General features: G+C 38.7%; 1 protein-coding gene and 1 pseudogene across 1 annotated transcript in view; one reads left to right on the forward strand and one right to left on the reverse strand.

Annotated features, from left to right (window-relative positions):
* Positions 1-975: 975 nt before the first annotated feature.
* Positions 976-3090, forward strand: LOC134612210 (aldo-keto reductase family 1 member B10-like; annotated as a pseudogene).
* A 12938-nt stretch (positions 3091-16028) lies between these two features.
* Positions 16029-20989, reverse strand: part of LOC134611525 (guanine nucleotide-binding protein subunit alpha-11) — a 50406-nt gene continuing 45445 nt past the window's right edge. Inside the window, exon 7 of the mRNA XM_063455472.1 lies at positions 16029-16919. Coding sequence (XP_063311542.1) covers positions 16729-16919 — 191 coding nt within the window. The 3' untranslated portion in view covers positions 16029-16728. The remainder of the gene's footprint in view (positions 16920-20989) is intronic.

The following is a 20989-nucleotide window of genomic DNA, read 5'->3' on the forward strand; positions in this document are numbered from 1 at the left end:
TAAATGGCCAGCAGCAGCATAATAAAAATCCATTAGCCCAAATAATGTTTGTAAAGGGCCATACAACCCAGGGCCATAGTCATGAGGCAGGAGGCTGGCAATCAGGCTCCTCCAACAGCCAGAGGAAAAGGGCAGCTTGTCACCTAAAAATCCGGTGACAAAAGGCGTTTCGTCACAATGACAATGCCTCATAAGGTTTCTAAAAAGATTAGCAAGATCGCAGCTTTCCATTAAAATGAATAGAAATCCCAAATTGAAGCTATCAGACCAATTTAAGACTAAACAAAATTATTTTTTGTCCAAATTAATTCAGACGATCTTAATATTACTATTGTGCACAAGACTAGTAACTTCTCTCTTAGCCATACCTCCAGTGTGCACAGGGCTGAATACGGCCTGTAATTGAGTGTTAAGCTGCCCAAAAATAGTTGTGATATTTTTCCACCATCATCCTTTGGTTGTGAACGAGCTTGCAACAGTTATGTGCATATTAACTGAATAGCATATTAATTAATTAGCATATTATGGCTTATGCAGGTAAAATACATATTCCCTGCTAGTGTGTCTTCCCAAACCCTTTTATAAATAATTTGTGTTACTATAATAATTATAGCAATGCAATACTTGTTAAGTTACTTGTGCATTTTAACATATATTTAATTGAGAGTGTCTAGTCTAGTCCTTGTTCAAACTGCAGTACTGCGTGTGGTAGTTGGGAACCGTGGGTCTGGTCTGGTTTGATTGGGGATTCCAATAGCAGAGTTTTTGGACCTGTTTTCTGTCTGCACTATTCCATAATCCCAGAAAAGGAGCTCAGTTACTGCATGTAACACTGGGGCTCAGATGCCTATCCTGGGACTGGAAAGTCTGAGGCAGATAAGATTAAAGCAGCTAAAAAAGAAAAAAAAAAAAAAAAAAAAAGCAATTGATGTGAGATATATATATATATATATATATATATATATACATACAAAAAACCTGGTCTACCTGGATCTCTACATAATGCATTTTCCATGAGGATTCAAGGAAGGAGATTTATTGTTCCTTACTGATGAAGAAGGCAGGCTATTCAAGTAAGCACATGCTTTCTAGACACATGGGAGGGTATGGAGGAGCTGTTTGATGCTGGATTAGTAAAAAGCCATTAGCATTTCCAACTTTAAAGGGATTCTCTAGTCCCAGGAAAACAAACTCATTTCCCTGGCACTGTAGAATCCTGGAGTGCCCCCTTCCCACGTTACTAAAGGGGTTAAAACCCCTTTCAGTCAATCACCTGAATCCAGCGCCAATTTCCCTTGGCGCTGGGTCAAGCTCCACCCATGCTCCTTCCCCCGCCGACGGTGGAGACCTAATGCACATGAATTCAATGCTTTCCTATGAAGATTCCAGCAACGCTGGAGGTCCTAATTCATAGCGTGAGGACGCCCAGCTTCGATTAGAAGTAGTCTAAGCACCTGGAAGTCCCTCTAGTGGCTTTCTGGTAGACAGCCACTAGAGAAGAGACTTAACCCTGCTGTAACGGATCACCTGGCACCCAGACTGGGTACCTCCGTGGAAGGATGCTCCTAGCGCTTCCTGAGGCCTCCAAGCACTGCAGCAGACACCATAACCACCGTGGACTCCTCCAGAGAGCAAAACAGGAACCAGCTATTCCAAGAGCTTAACAGTGATGTAGCAAGGGAATATGACAAGCATAGCAATCCCTTCTAGCAGATTCCCCCAATAAGAGACGACACTCCAAATTGAGGGTAAAGTAAAACTCATGTTTAATTACACACACTCTGCTTTTATACAATTCTCCCCTGCAAGGGAGACGCCCACATCCAATTATAGATTACCCAATCACACAATGGTTACATCCCAAAGATTCCCTCCCCTTAGCCTGAGAAGTAACCCAATTATACGTACAATTTAAACATACATTTTACCCAACTTTCAGAACTCTAAAACCATACATCCAATATTAATAACAGTTACATATTATTAATCAGCACATTCCAAATACAAACATACCCAAAAATCATACGAATCCGTTCAGCCGTTCGGGAGATAGGTATAAGTCACTTTTGACCGACCGCAGGCACCTTTTCATGCCCAAACCAGTTCCATGGATTTGGGCTGTGCGGTCGGTCTATTTTACACCGTGAAAATGACTGTCCCATTCGAACGGGTGTTCGAATCTTCGAACGGGACTTAGTCTCCAGCCGCGGTGTTGAAGAAGGTACGGGTCAGCGGTGTTCGTGCATTTGGGTAGCCGCAAACAGTTCCATAGATTTGGCTGCACACACCGCTGACCGCGTTCGAATAAGTTAAAATGGCCGCCGCCACGTGTTCGTTTGTCGAATGGCGGCCACTTCGATGACTTCGGCACTTCGACTGCATTCGAAGTGCCAGTTTAAAAGTTGGAACACTGCTCCCAAGTATTTAAAGGGCTAGGAACAGCATACAAACATCCATTGTGCCCAAATACACTTCTTACAGGGTTAATACACCCCAGGGCCATGGTCGCAGGGCAGGAGGCTAGCAATTAGGCTTCTCCAGTTCACAGTGGCGAGGTTGGTTCCGCCACACCTGCAAGGTAATTATTGCAGTTTATAAAACTGCAATAATTACACTTGCAGGATTAAAGGTGATGGGAGTGGGCACCTAGACCACTTCAATGGGGTGAAGTGGTCTGGTTGCCTACAGTGTCCCTTTAAACATCAGCAGACAGAACGGTTGTTAAACAAGCCTGGATTAAAATACAAACCGGCAGTTAACCAGATTGAATGCCACCCCTACTTGACTCAAAAGAAACTTACTGATCATTGCCAATCCAAAGATATTGCTGTATCTGCATACAGTTTGCTGGGATCACCAAATCGCCCATGGGCCAAAGCAGAACCCAAAATGAAATAAATTACGGCAAAACACAAGACATCTGCACAGGATCTTATCTGCTTTTACTTCTAAAGAAATGTCATATTTATCCCAAAATCTGTGATCCCTGCATGCATTGAGGAAAACGTCCAGGTGTTTGACTTTGAACTGCCCCTGGAAGAAATGGAGACCATCTTTGGCTTTGAACGAGGTTGGAGAGCCTGTGTGTAGTCTTTTGCAAAGAAGTACAAGGATTAGCCATTCAATGGAGAATATTAAGGCCAAATCTACATGTCCTATTTGACTAAAATAAATCAATGCGTTTGCATTCATTTTTTTTTTTTAATTCTTTATTTTTGCGTGCTGCAAACCCACAATAGGTTTACCATATGCATAATAGCAGGTATTAACAGATTTCAACAATGATTATACAATGCATGTGTCAGAGCTTAGCACAATTTTTTCTTTTAGTTATAACAAGCAGATAATCCTAGGTGGTGAGTAAGGTCTAGAATATGTGTAGCTAATGTATGAGATTGTGGTTTTGTTACCTAGGTCGTGGGTCGGTTGTGGAGGTCTAGCCCAGTGTGAGTGTTATCAGCGCGCTGGTCGTGGTTCTGGTTCCTTGCTTGGGTCAGTATGGGTTTGGTAGAGGTTGCAATGCTGGTTGTTGAGTAGGTCCTCTTTAACCCCTTAAGGACCAAACCTCTGGAATAAAAGGGGATCATGACGTGTCACACATGTCATGTGTCCTTAAGGGGTTAAAATCAGAGGCATACCTGCCTCAGTAAACAATGTGATTGCGTCTGTTTTTATCCTCTTTTGCTGCCACATGTACTGTCAGGAGTTGGTGGCTGTGTTGCAGCTGGAGGAAGGACTCCTTCAACATGGAGATTTCTCCCTGGATCATTCTAACTTCACCCTCTGTATTGACAACTTTGTGATCTGTTGCATGCTGGTTTTGAGCGCAGGTAAGTCTGCTGCCAGCAGGAGTTGTATGTCCTGCAGCATGGTTTGCAGTTGCTGCAGTTCCTGCTTGCTAGCCGGATCTGTGGTTCCCTGCTGGGGTGTGGGTTTTGGGAAGCGTGGTTTGTTTAGATTGCATGGCCCCTTGTGTGACTCCCTAGGAGGTTTGATCTATGGGGGTAGCTTTGTGTGGGAGGTCTGGGCCTTGTTCGGCCGCCATTTTAATGGGTGCCTGCCGTTGGAATAGGGTGCCTATGTCAGGCTGTGCTGTGGCAGTACCATGTTGGGATCTTTGTGATATGCATCCCAAAACAGTTCCATGGATTTGGGCTGTGCGGTCGGTCTATTTTACACCGTGAAAAAGACTAAGTCCCATTCGAATCTTCGAACGGGACTTAGTCTCAGTGCTTTCGTACTCTGAGTCCTGTTGCAGCTCGCCCCCGGCGTTCCAGGCATCCTCTCCGCCCAGCAGGTACTCCAGGCCGCGGCTGCTCGGCATGTAGTAGGCCCGAACTTTGCTTTTCGGCTTGGCCTGGCTTGGGGTACACCGGAAGGGCATCGGGTGATGCGGGATGGTCTCCCCTGTTCAGTGCTGTGGGTTTTGTTTTTGTGCCTGGATGGTATTTAGTTTTTGTGATATCGAGCTGATTGTGTTTGTATTTTCAGGAGCTGCCAGATATGGCATCTGGCCTGTTTCCCTGCTAGGCTCTGCCCCACATTCATTTTTAGTATATGCTTAGTTATACTTTAGAAAATCTTTACATATGGCTGGGCTAAACAGTTATATATATATATATATTTATGTTCTTGAATTCGTGTGTTTAGTGTCCTGACCGTTCTTCCTATGTATGTTAACTTGCATGGGCAAGTGATTTTGTATATGACTCTTGTGAATGGCAGGTGATTAGTTGTTTCATTTTGAACTTTTTTCTACTATCTCTAGGGTGGTCAAACTCCCTTATCACTCGTTTCGAGCTTTGGGTATTTTTACAAGCTCCACATGAGCCACACCCATAGAATCCATTAGTCTCGTTAAAGAAGGATGATTTTACTGTAGTTTTTTGTGACGATATATGATTATATACTAAACTACTACTTAAATTGTGTGCACCTCTATATGTAATCATAGGTGTCTGGGAGTAAAGAGTGGAGGACAGGGTCATTTTTTAATATCAGCCAATATTTTCTGATTATTTTCTTCAATTGTTTACTATTAAAATCACAGATAAAATTAAAATTTGTATATTGTGTATCCACTCTTATCCTTTTATGTAAGCAAATCATTCCTGTTTTTCATTTCTACCTCCTCATACGCTCTTATTAACAGTTCATTGCTATATCCTTTTTCTCTAAAATCATTAAGTATTTTAGTGCAGTGGCGTCTCTAGGATTCAATTTTAGGGGTGCACATGGTGGGCCCGCCCCTGCCACGTGTTAAGCCCCGCCCCTGCCACGTGTTAAGCCCCGCCCCAACACAATGTGTGTTTTTTTTTTTTAATAATCCCTGGTGGAGAATTCATTATTTTCCACCAAGGATTATTAAAAAATCAAACACATTTACCTTGATACATTTACCTTGTATTCTATAATTTTTCATTATGTTCCTTTGAGAACTAATATTATCCAGGAACATCTTCTGAGACTGGATAAATATCGGACTATTCATGAACACTTCTTTTCCAATACATTGCCCTTAAGAAAAATAGCGGACGCTATTTTGAGAAATGAAACGCCCACATCACGGCCAGGAGTCTGAGAGGACATTACAGACAAGCATAATATTTTGTTGGAGCACTATCAGTGTGGGACAGACTTACACATATTGTTTACTTCCACGTGTGCCGTCACACGCACAATCCGTCGTGCGAGATGACCTCACAATATTGGAAATATTATCCAAAGCTGAGCCCCAACACTCCCACGAGCGCCGTGATTGGACGTATCACGGACACCATTCTCCAATCAACTCCCTACTATGGGGTATTTAAAATCCGAACCAGCAGCATTTTTAATTACCAATTGATAAAGCCGAATTGTACAGGCGAAACGTGTCTTGGACTCATCACCAGCACTTAAAGGACCACTCTAGGCACCCAGACCACTTCAGCTTAATGAAGTGGTCTGGGTGCCAGGTCCAGCTAGGGTTAACTAATTGTTTTATAAACATAGCAGTTTCAGAGAAACTGCTATGTTTATCAATTAGTTAAGCCTTCCCCCTAATTCTCTAGTGGCTGTCTCACTGACAGCCGCTAGAGGCGCTTGCGTGATTCTCACTGTGAAAATCACAGTGAGAGCACGCAAGCGTCCATAGGAAAGCATTATGAATGCTTTCCTATGTGACTGGCTGAATGCGCGCGCAGCTCTTGCCGCGCGTGCGCATTCAGCCGACGGGGAGGAACGGAGGCGGAGAGGAGGAGGAGAGCTCCCCGCCCAGCGCTGGAAAAAGGTAAGTTTTAACCCTTTTCCTCTTTCCAGAGCCGGGCGGGAGGGGGTCCCTGAGGGTGGGGGCACCCTCAGGGCACTCTAGTGCCAGGAAAACGAGTATGCTTTCCTGGCACTAGAGTGGTCCTTTAAGTATATTGATTTTATTGTTTTATAGTACGTTTCAATAAATGTTACTTTTTTTTTTTTACTGGTGATACATCTATGCTGCTTAAAGAAGGGCGGTGTCACTCTACATTTGACACAATATCTGCATACTTGGAGCCCAGTTATAGGCCTCCTGATAAGGTGAGAAGCCAATTGTTATTTATACATTGCAACTTATTATACCAAGGATTTCTGCACCAGGGTCAGCATTGCTTCCCTGTTCTCTCCATTTTTTGTCTCCATTCTGAGGTTTTTGCCTAATATGGACGTTTAAGGATTTTCCCATCTATTGCCTATATCTCCTGAAAATTCCAGGAGTAAGTATTTGTTTAATTGTTAAAGCGCTTCACACTTTTCACTATTTGTCATTTATTTGCACAATAGCGTTTTTCTACACATAAGCCCTGTATGTGCTCATCCTGTGCAAGTGGTCATAGTGTTTGGAATAATCCTTTAAGGTTAGTGGGAAAATTAAGGGAGTGGAGAGTACAATTTATTGAATATTCAGTTCTGTTTCCTGCCCTTTCTGCATTTAGGGAAGAAGCTAACCATTCGATAATGCTGCCCTTATAATGTACGGTTTGCAGTTCATCTTGATTCTTAGCTTGAACTGTTCAATTTATCCAGTCTTCCATAGACTAGGACTTTTAGTATAATGTAAAAAAAAAAAAAAGGATATTTATTTCTTTATTATATTTACCCCAAATGTACTTCTAGAAGAGAGACAAGGTAACATATGGTATTTGTTAAAGAGCTTTTAAAACAGTTGATCATACTGTGCAAGTATAACTCAGCTGGTTTCTAAATGTACATTTTAAACATATCATACTCTCAAGCATTACAGCAGATAATGCTGAATTTGTCACATTGTTTATTTACCTACAGTACACACTTTATAGTGATTTAAAGAGACACTATAATCACAAAAATCAACTTTACCTTACTGAAGCAGTGTTTGTGAATAATCTCCCTGAAATCATACCAGTCAATCATGCCATTTAGGAGTTCATTGTTGTTTCTGTCTAAGCAGCCATAAACACACTTCCCCTAGCAGTGACTGACACAGCTTGCATGGAAAGGAAAAAAATTGGTTTCATTCTCAATCAGAAGTTAACTGGATGTTTTTATGTCCAGCACAGTAAATGTAACTATTTCCAAACAAGAGACTTCTGCAAGTCTAGCAAACTATTTACAGTGCAGGAGATCAGAAATTCTAAATTAAACAGAATGTACAATAAAGGAAGTATAAACATATCTCACTTTGGAGGACGTGTTTAGGAAGGCTGTGTAAGTCACATACAGGGAAGTGTGACTAAACTTGCATAAACAAAGTTACATAGACTGAAATGAGACATACAACCATCAAGTTCAGCCTCTCTCACATTTATTTATAAAATATTTTACCAGGAAAGATACATCCTTTTTGCTGTTGATAAAAAGAAAAATCATTTGAAGCACTTTCAAAGAATGAATCAGATCTCGCCTTAGATCAAGAAGCTATTACCCCCACAAATTAACAATTATATTCCTGAATGAATACATGCAAATATGTTTTTGCAAGTATTCAGTTGCTTTTTAAACATTGGTACATACTCTGATTAAAAAAATAAACACCTTTACAAGTCAGATCATTCTACATCCTTCGTGTTCTTACTGTTAAAAACCCTTTTGTTTGCTTTAGTCTAAATCTCCTTTCTTCCAGTAAAAATGTGTCCTATGTATAGCCCTGTTCATGAATAGATTTTCAGAAAATTGTATGAGCCTCAAATATTTTTATATAATGCCATCATATGAGGTGCCATCTTTCCAAACAAAATTGTACAGCATAGTCGAGGTGTGACCTAACCATTGATTTAAAAAGTGGAAAAATTATATTTTCATCCAAGATTTAATGAAATTTTTGAACATGACAAGACCTTACTGGCCTTAGCAACTGCTGACTGACATTGCACATTGTTGTCTAGTTAATGGTCTGTAACAATTCCCAAATTCTTCTTGTGCGCTCTCTATTTCACTATTGTTTAGAGCAGCAGTACCCAATGTTTTCCTCGCTCTCCACTGCAGGACCGGAGGGGAGATCAGAAGTCGCCCTCAGCAGCCCGCTAGCACTGTAATGCTGGCAGCCGGCAAGGGAGGGAGAGAGAACACGGGGAACTCTAATCTGCAGCTCCGCCGGGTTCTTCTCTCACGAGTGATCTCTAGCCTCAGGAGGTGCTAGAGTTCACTCTCACCACTGGGACCATCAGGGCTTCTCCATTTGGACCACCAGGACTTAGTACTGGCCCCCTCCCAGGCAAAGGTAAGAAGGAATATATATATATATATATATATATATTTTTTTTTTTTTATTAATCTCCCCTCCTACCATTAAACAGTTTGACTACTTACCCTTGGAGAGCACCATGACAACTACAGAGTGCTGTAGTGGTTATTGTGCCTGGATTGTTTCTTTAATCTCGGGTGGGGCACAGGTAGATAATTTAGATTCTGGATCCGCCCCTGACAGGGAAAAAGTTCTGCTGAACAGGGGCCCAGTATATGCCGCAGCGCTGTACATATATGCAACCTATAAATTTGTTTTGATTTGGGGCGCCTTGAAAATTCATGCAAGATTAAAACCAGATGTTCTTTCCATGTTTAGGTCCTTGAATACTCCTGGGTTAATAAAGTCAGGCTTCAGCAGTTTTTTTTTTACATCAACTTTCCTGAGTTTCTGCAGCACCTTTAATCATCTTTAATCATCCAATAACAATGTCCTGCAAGTTTCTTTCAGCAATCATTCGCATATCTCTTGCCATAGGTTACTACTTAGAGGGACATTATAGTCACCAGAACTACAGCTTATATCATAATTCCTTTTAGCCTTTTTGCAGTAAATAGTCTTTTTCAGAGAAAATGCAGTGTTTACATTACAGCCTAGTGATAACTCCACTGGCCACTCCTCAGATGGCTACTAGAGGTGCTTCATTAGGCAGAGCTGCCAAGTGTGCAGCACTGCCATTCTGCATCTCCACCCTCTGCATGGAGACACTGAACTTTCCTCATAGAAATGCATTGATTCAATGCATCTCTATGAGGAGATGCTGATTGGCCAGGGCTGTGTTTGACTTGTGCTGGTTCTGCCTCTGATCTGCCTCCTTGACAGTCTCAGCCAATCCTCTGTGGAAGCATTGTGATTCGCTTAGAATACCACTTCTGATGATGTAAGCCAAGCATGCAGATCAGGGGCAGAGCCAGCAGCTGCAGACTTGAATACAAGTAAGATTTTACTATATTTAGGGAGACAAGGGGGGAGCCAAATGATTGTTTTAACACTATAGGGTCAGGAATACACATTTGTGTTCCTGACCCTATAGTGTTCCTTTAATATAAACAGAGGGAAAAAAAAACGTTATTTAAAATTTCTCTCTTTCCTGGTCTTCATTAACCAACATATCCATCTCTGTTTTCAGTGTACCTACACTTTCATTTTTTTTTTTTTTTAAAGACTGTATGCAGTATAGTCACCTAAATTACTTTAGCTAAATAAAGCAGTTTTAGTGTATAGATCATTCCCCTGCTCAATTCACTGTCATTTAGGAGTTAAATCACTTTGTTTCTGTTTATGCAGCCCTAGCCACACCTCCCCTGGCTATGATTGACAGAGCCTGCATGAAAAAAAATCTGGTTTCACTTTCAAACAGATGTAATTTACCTTAAATAATTGTATCTCAATCTCTAAATTGAACTTTAAGCACATACAGGAGGCTATTGCAGGGTCTAACAAGCTATTAACATAGCAGGGGATAAGAAAATCTTAATTAAACCGAACTTGCAATAAAGAAAGCCTAAATAGGGCTCTTTTTACAGGATGTGTTTATGGAAGGCTGTGCAAGTCACATGCAGGGAGGTGTGACTAGGGTTCATAAACAAAGGGATTTAACTCCTAAATGGCAGAGGATTGAGCAGTGAGGCTGCAGGGGCATGTTCTATACACCAAAACTGCTTCATTAAGCTAAAGTTGTTCAGGTGACTATAGTGTCCCTTTAACTCATAAATGGCAGAGACTTGAACAGTCAGACTGCAAGGGCATGATCTACACACCAAAACTGTTGCATTAGGCTAAAGTTGTTTCTTCCTATCGTGCCCTTTCAACCAAATCCAGCATAGTACTTCCTACATACTAACGGGAAAAAAATAAAAAATACAATGCTTAACAGTGATGTCCCGAACTGTTCACCAGGAACCGTTCGCCGGCGAACATAGCTTGTTCGTGGCGAACATAGCTTGTTCGTGGCGAACGCGGCAGGCGAACATATGCGATGGTCGGTCTGCCCCCTATTTGTCATGGAGGTGGAAGGGTCTGGGAGGTAAGGGTCTGCTGCTGATTGGCTGGAATGTTTCTGCTGACTGTGAGGTACAGGGTCAAAGTTTACTCAATGATGACGAATAGGAGGCGGACCGACCATCGCATATGTTCGCCCATCGCATATGTTTGCCCGCCGCGTTCGCCACGAACAAGCTATGTTCGCCGGTGAACGGTTCGAGACATCACTAGTAATACATGAAGATCTGAAAATATTACTATAATAAAGACAATATTAAGATATATTAAGATTTTCACACTATGCCTCACATTTCATTCTACTCATTCATTAGATCTATGCAGTTTTTCATATGGAGAGTACTAAAGTACTGGAATAGCTACACTGAGCTTTTGAACGAAATTATTCATAGCATTATGATATGGATATCTAAGGACTCATTCTGCAGTACTAAGTTAGAGGACAACTGTCATGTCACTTTTTTTATTTATTTTTTTAAGTGTATTACATTTTTAAAATATAACATTTCACTTTTTTTCTGGCTAAAGCCATTTTGAGTCAGGTTCTACTGTTATCTGACAAACTTATGCTCAACCTAACTTGTTGCTTCTGTGATTGCTTGGTTTGAAACAGCAGTTAAAGATATTGCAAGGCAGGACTCATGATATTACCACAGAGACAGTAAACCAATTTTAAAGGAACAAAATTTATTCCAATTTCAAACAATTTATTTTGAGGAGCACGATATGAAAATCAAATTCCAGTGTGCATTTAGGTATTAAAGGCAGAGGGGAAAGTCAGCACAAAAAGACAGAGGTACAAGCAATTTTTTTAAAAAGAAATAATTTTAAAAATAAAAAAATAAAAATACACAGTATTAACCCAGTGCCCAGATATCAGGGTGTAGACAATGTGAAAACAGTAAAAAGGGATCTGCTTCCCTGATCTGCAACTCTCCCACAGCAAAACTGGTTAATTTCAGGCCTCCAAAATTTAAAGGGGAAGCTTGGAAACAAGACTACCACAAGTGACAGGTGCATAATAGAACACTGACTGGTATGACCACACACAGACACTTCATTACCTTTTAAAGAGTCATTTGTTCCACAAAGATGGAACACCTAGCTTTTCCCAAATTTGAAACAGAACAGTTTTGAAACACTAGGTTGGAAAGCCAATAAAAGCAATTCAATTCAAAAACTTGGTCCCAGTTAATGTGTAGAATACTAAATAAATATATATATATATATATATATATATATATATATATATATAAAAAATATTCATCTTGTGACAATCTTAAAAATGGGGTCAGGGTGATTATTTTTTTTTCTAAAACCGCACCCCTTTAAGAAAAGTAGCAGTGAAATGTTAGAAACCACCTGAAATAAACCACTTAAAACTGCCCCTGGGTGAATAACAATACCATAACATTTATAAGAGCATAGTTAAGCAGGTATTAGAAAAGGAGAAATCAGTTATACACTATTTATCATTGGATATGTTGTTCACCCTTGACATATCTCTAAGAAGATGTTACTTGAATATTATTTTCACACTCACAATTTCTGCTGAAACTTAAGAGTAATACGTTAATAGTTTGGGGGAAATGTCACTAAAATATATTTGATAAAATACAATTTATTACCCAACCCAACAGAATCAGCTACCTGCATAAGTTAGATTTCTTCATAAAACGCTAAGGTCTCTCTAGGACACAGACATGAGATAATACGCAAAATAGCTGTTGTACATAGAGTGAACTCATAGTGAATTAGTGAATAAAGTCTTCTTGCGCAATTAGTGTGGGTTTACCGACTAGATATTCATTTAATGGTGGTTTACAATATGAAATATGTATAAAGGATAGTTGAATGAAGTTGTGAAAGAAAAAAGTAATCAGAAAGAAATATATATATATATATATATATATATATATATATATACATATATATATATATATACACACACACACAAAACAAAGGGGAGGTAAAGCCTATGAATATAACTACTTTGGCACTTGTACTAAACCAAGTTACAACAGTAAACTGGCAACATAAAATGTTTTCCATAAATTCAGCAATTATTTAAACTGTAGATCAGTGCAAAGTGGGAAGAAATTATATATATATATATATATATATATATATATATATATATATATATATATATATATATATATATTTATATATATATTGGTTTTTTTTTTTCCTTCTTTTTTCATTTAGTTTATTTAATAAATGCTTTCCACTCTGTACTGTTGATTGGCTGAATACTAAGCAGAGGAGAAAAGGATGGAAGAAGCATTAATAACTTTTAATTTTTACACAGTGCAATATGAAATGGTGATGTGGGGAAAAGGATGCCTTACAAGAATCACATAGAAGCAGATTTAAAAATATATAATATTGATAATACACATCATAAAAAAGGAAGAAAAAAACAAACAAAACACCAAAACAAGAGTAACATGTATTGATAAGACCATTGTGATGTCCCTTAATAGCCTATCAAGGCATAGGTGGGATTTAAACACCATACAAATATATTGGCATGGGGGAGGTGGGGAGGGGTGAGGAGAAGAGGGGGATTCTGGTTGTATCTGACCGAAAAGCTGCTATCCCATTTACCTTTACGCTCGGAGACTTCAGAATTCCGATTATGGATTCAAAGCCCCAACTGGTTTAAGTTGGAGAGAACGGAAAGCATTTTATGTAGGCTGAAGAAAACAAAATATCAGACTAGGAAAAAAAAAAAAAAAAAAAGGTTTCTAGGAATCCTGGTGCTTTATTCAAGCTAATGTACTTGTTCTCTTACGAGAAGGGAATGATTGAGCACATACAGTTAAATAGTTATGAAAATTAATAAGGTATATCCCATAATTATATATACTCAAAATCAAATATTTGTTTTGCAACAAATCATTTAATAAGAAATAAATAGAAAACAAAATACCGAAGTGGGGGTGGGGAAAAAGTATGCTTGCTTAGAAGACAAGATTTTTGTTGTTTTTACAATAAGCTCATTCTACAAAAGCAATCTTGTCCCAAAATGGATGAGGGGAGTACAGGATTGGCATATCTTCACACAACACTTCATTTTCAGAAAAAGAAAAAAAGCTAATAAAGCAATTAGCAGATCATGATTTTATAATACAATTTAACAAAAATGCAATACGTATTGTGCAAAGCTGAAAAATATCTGCAACCTCACCTGATACACACAATGATCAGTTAAAGATATAGTGAAGATCCTACACACATTCAAACAGTGGGGGGAATGATCTCTGTAGTGTAGAAGAATGTAGTGTTTAATATATATTATAATATATATATATATTTATTATTATAATAATAATTCTATATAGACAAACTTAATTACCCCAAAATAAAAAGTTTCCCAAACTAACCAGTTTTTGATGTTAAGTGAAATGGATTATAACTTTTTTTTCCCCACTGTTTGTTTGTGGTCCCAAAATTAGATTTTATATAAAATAATAATACAGCAAGGCCCTTTGGCTGGAACTAATGCAAGAGCAACATTTTGGGGTGTTTTGCAGTATTAAGCACATAGAATGAAAGCTTGTTAAAAGGAACATTGCACTGTAGTGGTCATAGTGCCAGCATTGTCCTTCCCTCTCTGCAAGTGAAATTGAGAGCCAAAAACTCCTGCTAGGAGTTTTCATCAGCTCTTCTGAGAAAAACTCTGCAGTGCAGGGCCAACTCATTGGCTGACAGAATAAGCTTATAATTCTCAGCCTATGAGCTAAGACCACACCAACAGGTTAAGCTTAGGGATAGAGCTTCCAACTGCAAGAAGAGGGACTGAGTGGACGTCGTACGGTTAACAAATGCCTTTACTACTTACATTGGTGTTGCCAAGGTACTCCAGGCACTGTAACCTCTACAGTGGGCTGTAATGTTTGTGGAACTGGAGTGTTCATTTAAGAATTAAGCAACACCAAATGTGTCCTATTAATGTCTGAAAGTTACAGAAGATCTTACTGAAGATATTGAAGAAGAAAAAAAAAATCATGTCAGAAGCAAGGACTTCATTAATGCTTTCAAATATATTAAAATCTCACTTATGAAAGGCAGATTTGGTTAAATTGCTATTCATGGTAGTTTGGATCTTTTCTGTTGTAATGTAGGCATATTGTGCAAGTGCTTAAGCTTCCTACCCTTCCTATGAAAGTAGGGTGACTGAAACATATCATTTTCACTCTTACTGTAGAGTCATAATTAGAAAATACATCACTGATAGAACCTGTGAATACTGGTTGTTTGTGAGGCGATAGAAGAATTTAAGAAATGTGGAGAAAAATAAAAACAAACTGTGATGGCTTAACTTGTTTGTGCACTCTATGAAGATACTTTAAATAAAGTTGTCTATGGCAAATAGGTGTCACCAGCACAGACACATAATTTGTAATGAGCAAAAGAGAGGCTTTGTGAGGGAACCTTTAAAATACTATGCTTCATGCAATCCATTGCAAAAGTGTTATCTGAATGCTCAATTAGGCCTTTAGTTTGAAATTTAGAAATGAATACAAGAATGGACGATTTCAAAGTACATAAGCAAGAAAATATTTGCAAGTTAGACAAAAGATGTCGCTGCTGTGCAAAGTTACTACTCTATGCTTTTTCAACCAGGAAAGCCAGCAACAATTTGCCAGCAGCTTGGCACAGAACTGGTTGATCAAGCTTTAGTAAAATATTTAGAGATCAAAATCAAATATCTCTTAGCATAATAGTGCTGATTGTAAAGGAGGACATCAAAACTAATTGTGCAAAATGATCAATGCGGTCATGTAGATGTTAAGAACAAAATGAGCTTTAAAGAAACAGAGGAAGTGTTTGCAGATTAGTACCAATCAATTGTAGTGTATTCCATGAAAGACTACTCTTCTAGTGTCAAAACATCACTTCAGAACAACAATAAATGTAAAATAGATCCGTGATGGTTCATTGCTTTAAATGCTACTCAGATATCAGGGTGGTCAAGAGGTAAATGTAATCTACAACAGCTGGAAGTTTACCTTTTGGCCTCTCCCGATGCATGGAATCAAACTCCTAAACTGTTCTAACAGTATTCCTGAATTCCATTAAGAGATACCCTGCCATATTTCTGGGCTACAAAGGCAAATACAGCTACTTACAAAAGTAAGAAGTTGGTAGAAGGGAGTTTGTGTACAGTGCATTGTAAATATTCTGACCAAGAGTGAAAGGACACACAGTGATTTAATACAGTAAGGTAGCATGAACCCTACTGACTGCTAGTTTTCCAGTACAACATGACAAACCCAATTGATCTAGGTGCAAGCCAAATCAGGTGTTTTAGTCACACTCTGCTGTTTATCCATCACAGAATATACTTTAAAGAATAAAAGGGAGTTTGGGATAATGAAGGGTTCTAAAACTGAAGCAATACACTCAATTCTGTCATCCCTAGAAAGAACAGATTTTTAGCCCTGTCATTTATATTAAAATCTGTTAAAACATGCAACACAGGTTAAAAATATATTTATATATAAAACAAAATCATCAAGGTGGAATCAATTTGGAGTGTAACTCCTATGAGAACACTTCAGAATCAAGTGTTTAAAAAAAGGACATTTAAAAAAAAAAAAAAAAAAAAGGGAAAGAGCACAAAAAGCGGTAGACCATGAGCCACCAGCCTAGCCTCTATTGACTGTGCTTCTCCACTTCATCTCACTGAATAATGAATTAAAAAATATTCTTGAAAAAGCTACTTAAAGAGACACTCATGTTTAACAACGTATCTCCAAGGCAGGCTAGCAGCACCGTGCCATATTTCAACATTTGGCCAGGGGAGTAAAACAAAAACAAGAAATAAAAAAGATTAAACAAAACAAAAAGACAAATGCAAACCTTAGCCCCCTATTCAAGTTGTTTGTGGGGCACAGATGCAAATAAAATAAAAACATTATGAAAAAGAAAATCACACCACTCAGGTGAGGAGATCAAGGAGAAAATTTGGGCCAGCCTTGTCACACCAGGTTGTACTCTTTCAGATTAAGCTGTAAGATGGTGTCTTTAACAGCAGCGAATACAAAGCGGATGTTCTCCGTGTCTGTGGCACAGGTGAAGTGTGAGTAGATAATCTTGTCACTGTCGGGATTCAGGTCCACAAACATTTTTAGTATGAACTCACGAGCAGTTGTGGCATCCCTCTGTGGACCTATAGAGGAAAAAAAGAGTGGGTAAGAAAAGTAATAAGTAAATAGAAGGACAATTTATAGAGGTGGGATGAAATATGCAGATATTGAGTACATGGTACAAGATCTATAGGCAGGATAAATTAAGCTATAAAAGATATCATAAGGTGGTGCAGAATGCCTTCAAGTCAAGCAAGAGAAAGGTGTTTCCCAAATTTAATGAAAGATAATTGAAGTGGTTATAAGGGCAGGAATCAGTCTTATCTTCAGGATTTAAAGTGTTTGGCACCGGTTTATCCCTGAAGTGGCACCTGCTGCCTGGCCAAACCTTCCTCATATTGCAGAAAACAGAGCTTAAAGCACTTTTCTTAATCTTAATCACATTGACCACTCAAATTTTCACTGAAATTCCAAATCATTTAAGACACAAAAGATAAAGTGAGGAATATTTTGTTTAATAATAAAACCGAAGTTGCAAAATTTGACAAAAGGCCAAGCTTCCTCCATCAAATTGTGCCTATGGGCATCAGGCCGATTACAGCAGACAGTGTGACTTGGTTTTGTTCTTGTGGTCTGTGTTGTGCACTCATGCATGCAAAATATGCAAGACCCTATAAGGTAACAAAGACATTGTTTTTATGTATTCTGCTGTTCACAACACTGCAGAAATAGTCTATCATTTATAAAGCACCAACAAATTCCACAGCTCTGTACAATAAGTGGACTTATATACATATAAGTATATACAACTAAGACCAGAGTAGCAGAACTAAGAGCATAGCCAACAAGAAGATTTATTATTTTACACTATATTCACTCTGAATTCTAATTTTAGTTTAGAACGATGAAATGTCTCAGATGATAAGGAACCACACAATTTATAGTTCCAACCTATTCCAACCTGGCCTTTAGTGAAGATCAGAAAATTCACCTTATGCATTGTGTGCATTTAGAACAGACTGGCTGTGTGTAGCTAAACTCCCTAGGTTGATCTATTGCATGGATCATCTGTTTTAATCTGTTGAAATAGTCAAAGTGAATTTTTCACACTGCCTCCATTGAGAGCAGAAATTTAAAGAAAGTCAGGAAAGATAAATGCAGAATACATTATACACACAGGTAACTACTGCATTGTACAGAACCATTGCACAATGACCGAATGAGAACATAAAAGTGAAAATGAGGGTGCCATTTAAACAGCATCTGTACTTGTCATGGTGTACTGGCACTGTCAGCTACATGGATGTATTAAACTATTAATACATTGTGTTTTCAAATATGTAGATTAAATTATGTGATATTGTCTTTTGCGAAAATCTCACTGCAGTGGACTTAATTGGATATGCAACTGCCACCAAATGCTTAAAGGGATACTCCACACACAAAGCACTTTAGCTTGCTTTATGTGTACCCTATTTCCCCCTCACCCCCATTTTACAAAAATATAGATCTCACTAGAAAATGGCACTTTCATAAATGAGCCATTATATACCCATGGCTGTCAGACAAAGGGTCCAATTAATTCCTGGTTGTTTAGCTCAACAGACAGGCAATAGCCCACAACAACAGCCTTGCAAAGACTTCGCAGCATTGGGAAATCTGGACTGTGACTGGACTGCAAGAGGATTGCGAGTCCTCCCTGGGGAAAAGGGGACATGCAATGGCTGCAGACAAGAGACCTGCTGTTTTAAAGGGACACTAGGCACCCAGACCACTTTAGCTAATTTAAGTTGTCTAGGTGCTGTGTCCCTATTGCACTTCGTGTTGCAATGTTAAACATTGCATTTCCATAAAAAAATGATATGTATAGCTGGAGACAACAAAAAACATTTTAAATGTATAGCACAGCATAATTTACCTGAATCCTAGGAGAGGCGAGCAAAAAAAAAAAAAAAAAAAAAAAACCTGACTCACAAAACCTGAAGTGGCCTTGTCACTTCAAACTTACCTTTTTCCTATTGCTTCCACTTGCAGAAGCAGGTTTTTTTTGTTGGTGTGTATTTTTTTTTTAACACATTTCTGATCTTTTTCTTCTTCAAACATAAGAAAAAGTAGGTCCCTTGGTCTTCCTTATGAAGCTTCAGGAAACGACCCTGTGCAAAGGTGTCCCCCTGAAGGAACCCCTTTAATGACCAAGGGCAACTACCCTACAGGTAGCATGGATTTACCAGTCTGAACTTTCCCGTTGTCTAGTGGTGCCTAGAATCCATCTTTTGTGTATTCGCCTCCTTTTCCCCCCCTTCATTTCTCCTTCTCCCCCCCCCCCCCCCCCTTCATTTCTCATTTCTCGCCTCCTACCCTGTGATTATGGCCCTGTGACAAACTGAACCTCGTCAAGTGTTCTTGGAGGGGCCTGCTGGCCAGCCTCTTGCCTCAGGACTATGGGCCCTGCAATATACCTTTAATGTGTATTATCCTTAGACTATATATATTATAGGGCGATCTTTTCGTTATAAATTACAATTTGTAAAAACCAAGTCTGCCCCTTTAAATAGTGATGTGCTCGATTATTTGTGCACATGTATATATATTGCGTGTGTTTTTGTTTGATATCCTGTGGATTTATTTTTATATATATTTTCTAGCCTAACTGTCATTTAATATCAATTTATGTCTGAGTAAAGTGTATTCTTACTACTCATTCATATCTATTATTAGTATTCTGTGTTATTATGTTAAGTTTATCTAGATTAATTGTTTGAGTGCAAGGGGTGTTTCTTCCCTCACCTGTCTAATTACTCCACTACCTTGGAGGTATTTAAATCAAGTTCTCTTGCAGCTATTCAGTCTTGAGAAAGTCCCGTGGGTGGGACGAAACGCGTAGACGTGACTGCATGTGTGGCTGGTCCCGCTTGATCTTTTTCGGCTGCCCTTCATTGTTTATTTTTTGGTTATTTGTTTATTTATTATTTATTATTATTTTTTATTTGTATTCCATTTTTTATTTGTTTTCTATTTTTACTTTCAAGTTTTACGCCTCTTATCATTTAGTACTTTTCATTGAGGCGAGTGAGAGAGGGGTGTTGTGCTTATAGACCCCGGACACTGGGAAGCTGAGGACTGGCGGCTTTACAGTTAAGGCTGCTCCATCTCAATTATACCGCGGTCTTTTGAGAAGATACCGACCGCGGTATATACCTCCGAACTGTGAGTGATTTACCAACTGTCTCTACGATTGGTCTGCCTTCACCGCGGTCTTTTTTGAAGACCCCGACCGCGGTGCATATCATCGTTCCTCGATGGACCCCTTTTTGAAGTGGGTCGGATGCCGGCGGCATAGAACTCCCTCCAACAACCCCCCCACCCCCTTTTTTCTGGGGTCTTTTCTTCTATTACCTCGGTGGGGGGCCCACACCAAGGCAGGTACTTTTATTATTGTTTATTTACTTTTTATATACTTTCTATATATTTATTGTTTATAGATAAATTTTTTGTGGTTGCTTTTTTATGTTATCTTTTTATGTCATCATTTGACCTTATTGGCAGCTGCTTTGATACTTTATTTTATACTTTGTACCCATAATATAGAGTTAGGTGCTAAATTATTTATATTCCACTCTGTATTGTGTTACATATCAAAAGAGAGAGTTGATTGGTACATTGTTTACTACAGTGGATCCGTGCACACATTGTGATTTTTTTATTTATTTAATGTTTTCCTAGATTTTTTAAATAAATATATTTATTGTATGAGAGTTATATCTCATTAAATACAATAGTCATAATTTTCCATACATCTACTCTTGAGCGCACATACTTTTTTATATTTTTTGAGCTACCACTCAATTTCAGACACTTGTGTATGTATGTAGCTGCCAGCCCCAAATATTTGTTGTTTAATACACCTTGTATCCATTTTTTTTTTTATTTCCTGCAATATACCTTGCCCAATGCATTTTAAAAGATACTGTTCCTGTGAAGTATGTACTTTTGTACTCCAGACAGAGAAGACCAACCGGTAGCCATAATTCTCTGGAACAGTTTTGGGCATGGAACCATGTGCACTGTTGGTCAAAAAGAGACTTTCAGGAATCTCCTGAACCCATGCTCTGATCTGGGTGATTTTTGGATATGTTTTTCACCCAGATCAGGG

Source organism: Pelobates fuscus, chromosome 5, assembly GCF_036172605.1.
Source record: "Pelobates fuscus isolate aPelFus1 chromosome 5, aPelFus1.pri, whole genome shotgun sequence".
NCBI classification, from domain to species: domain Eukaryota; kingdom Metazoa; phylum Chordata; class Amphibia; order Anura; family Pelobatidae; genus Pelobates; species Pelobates fuscus.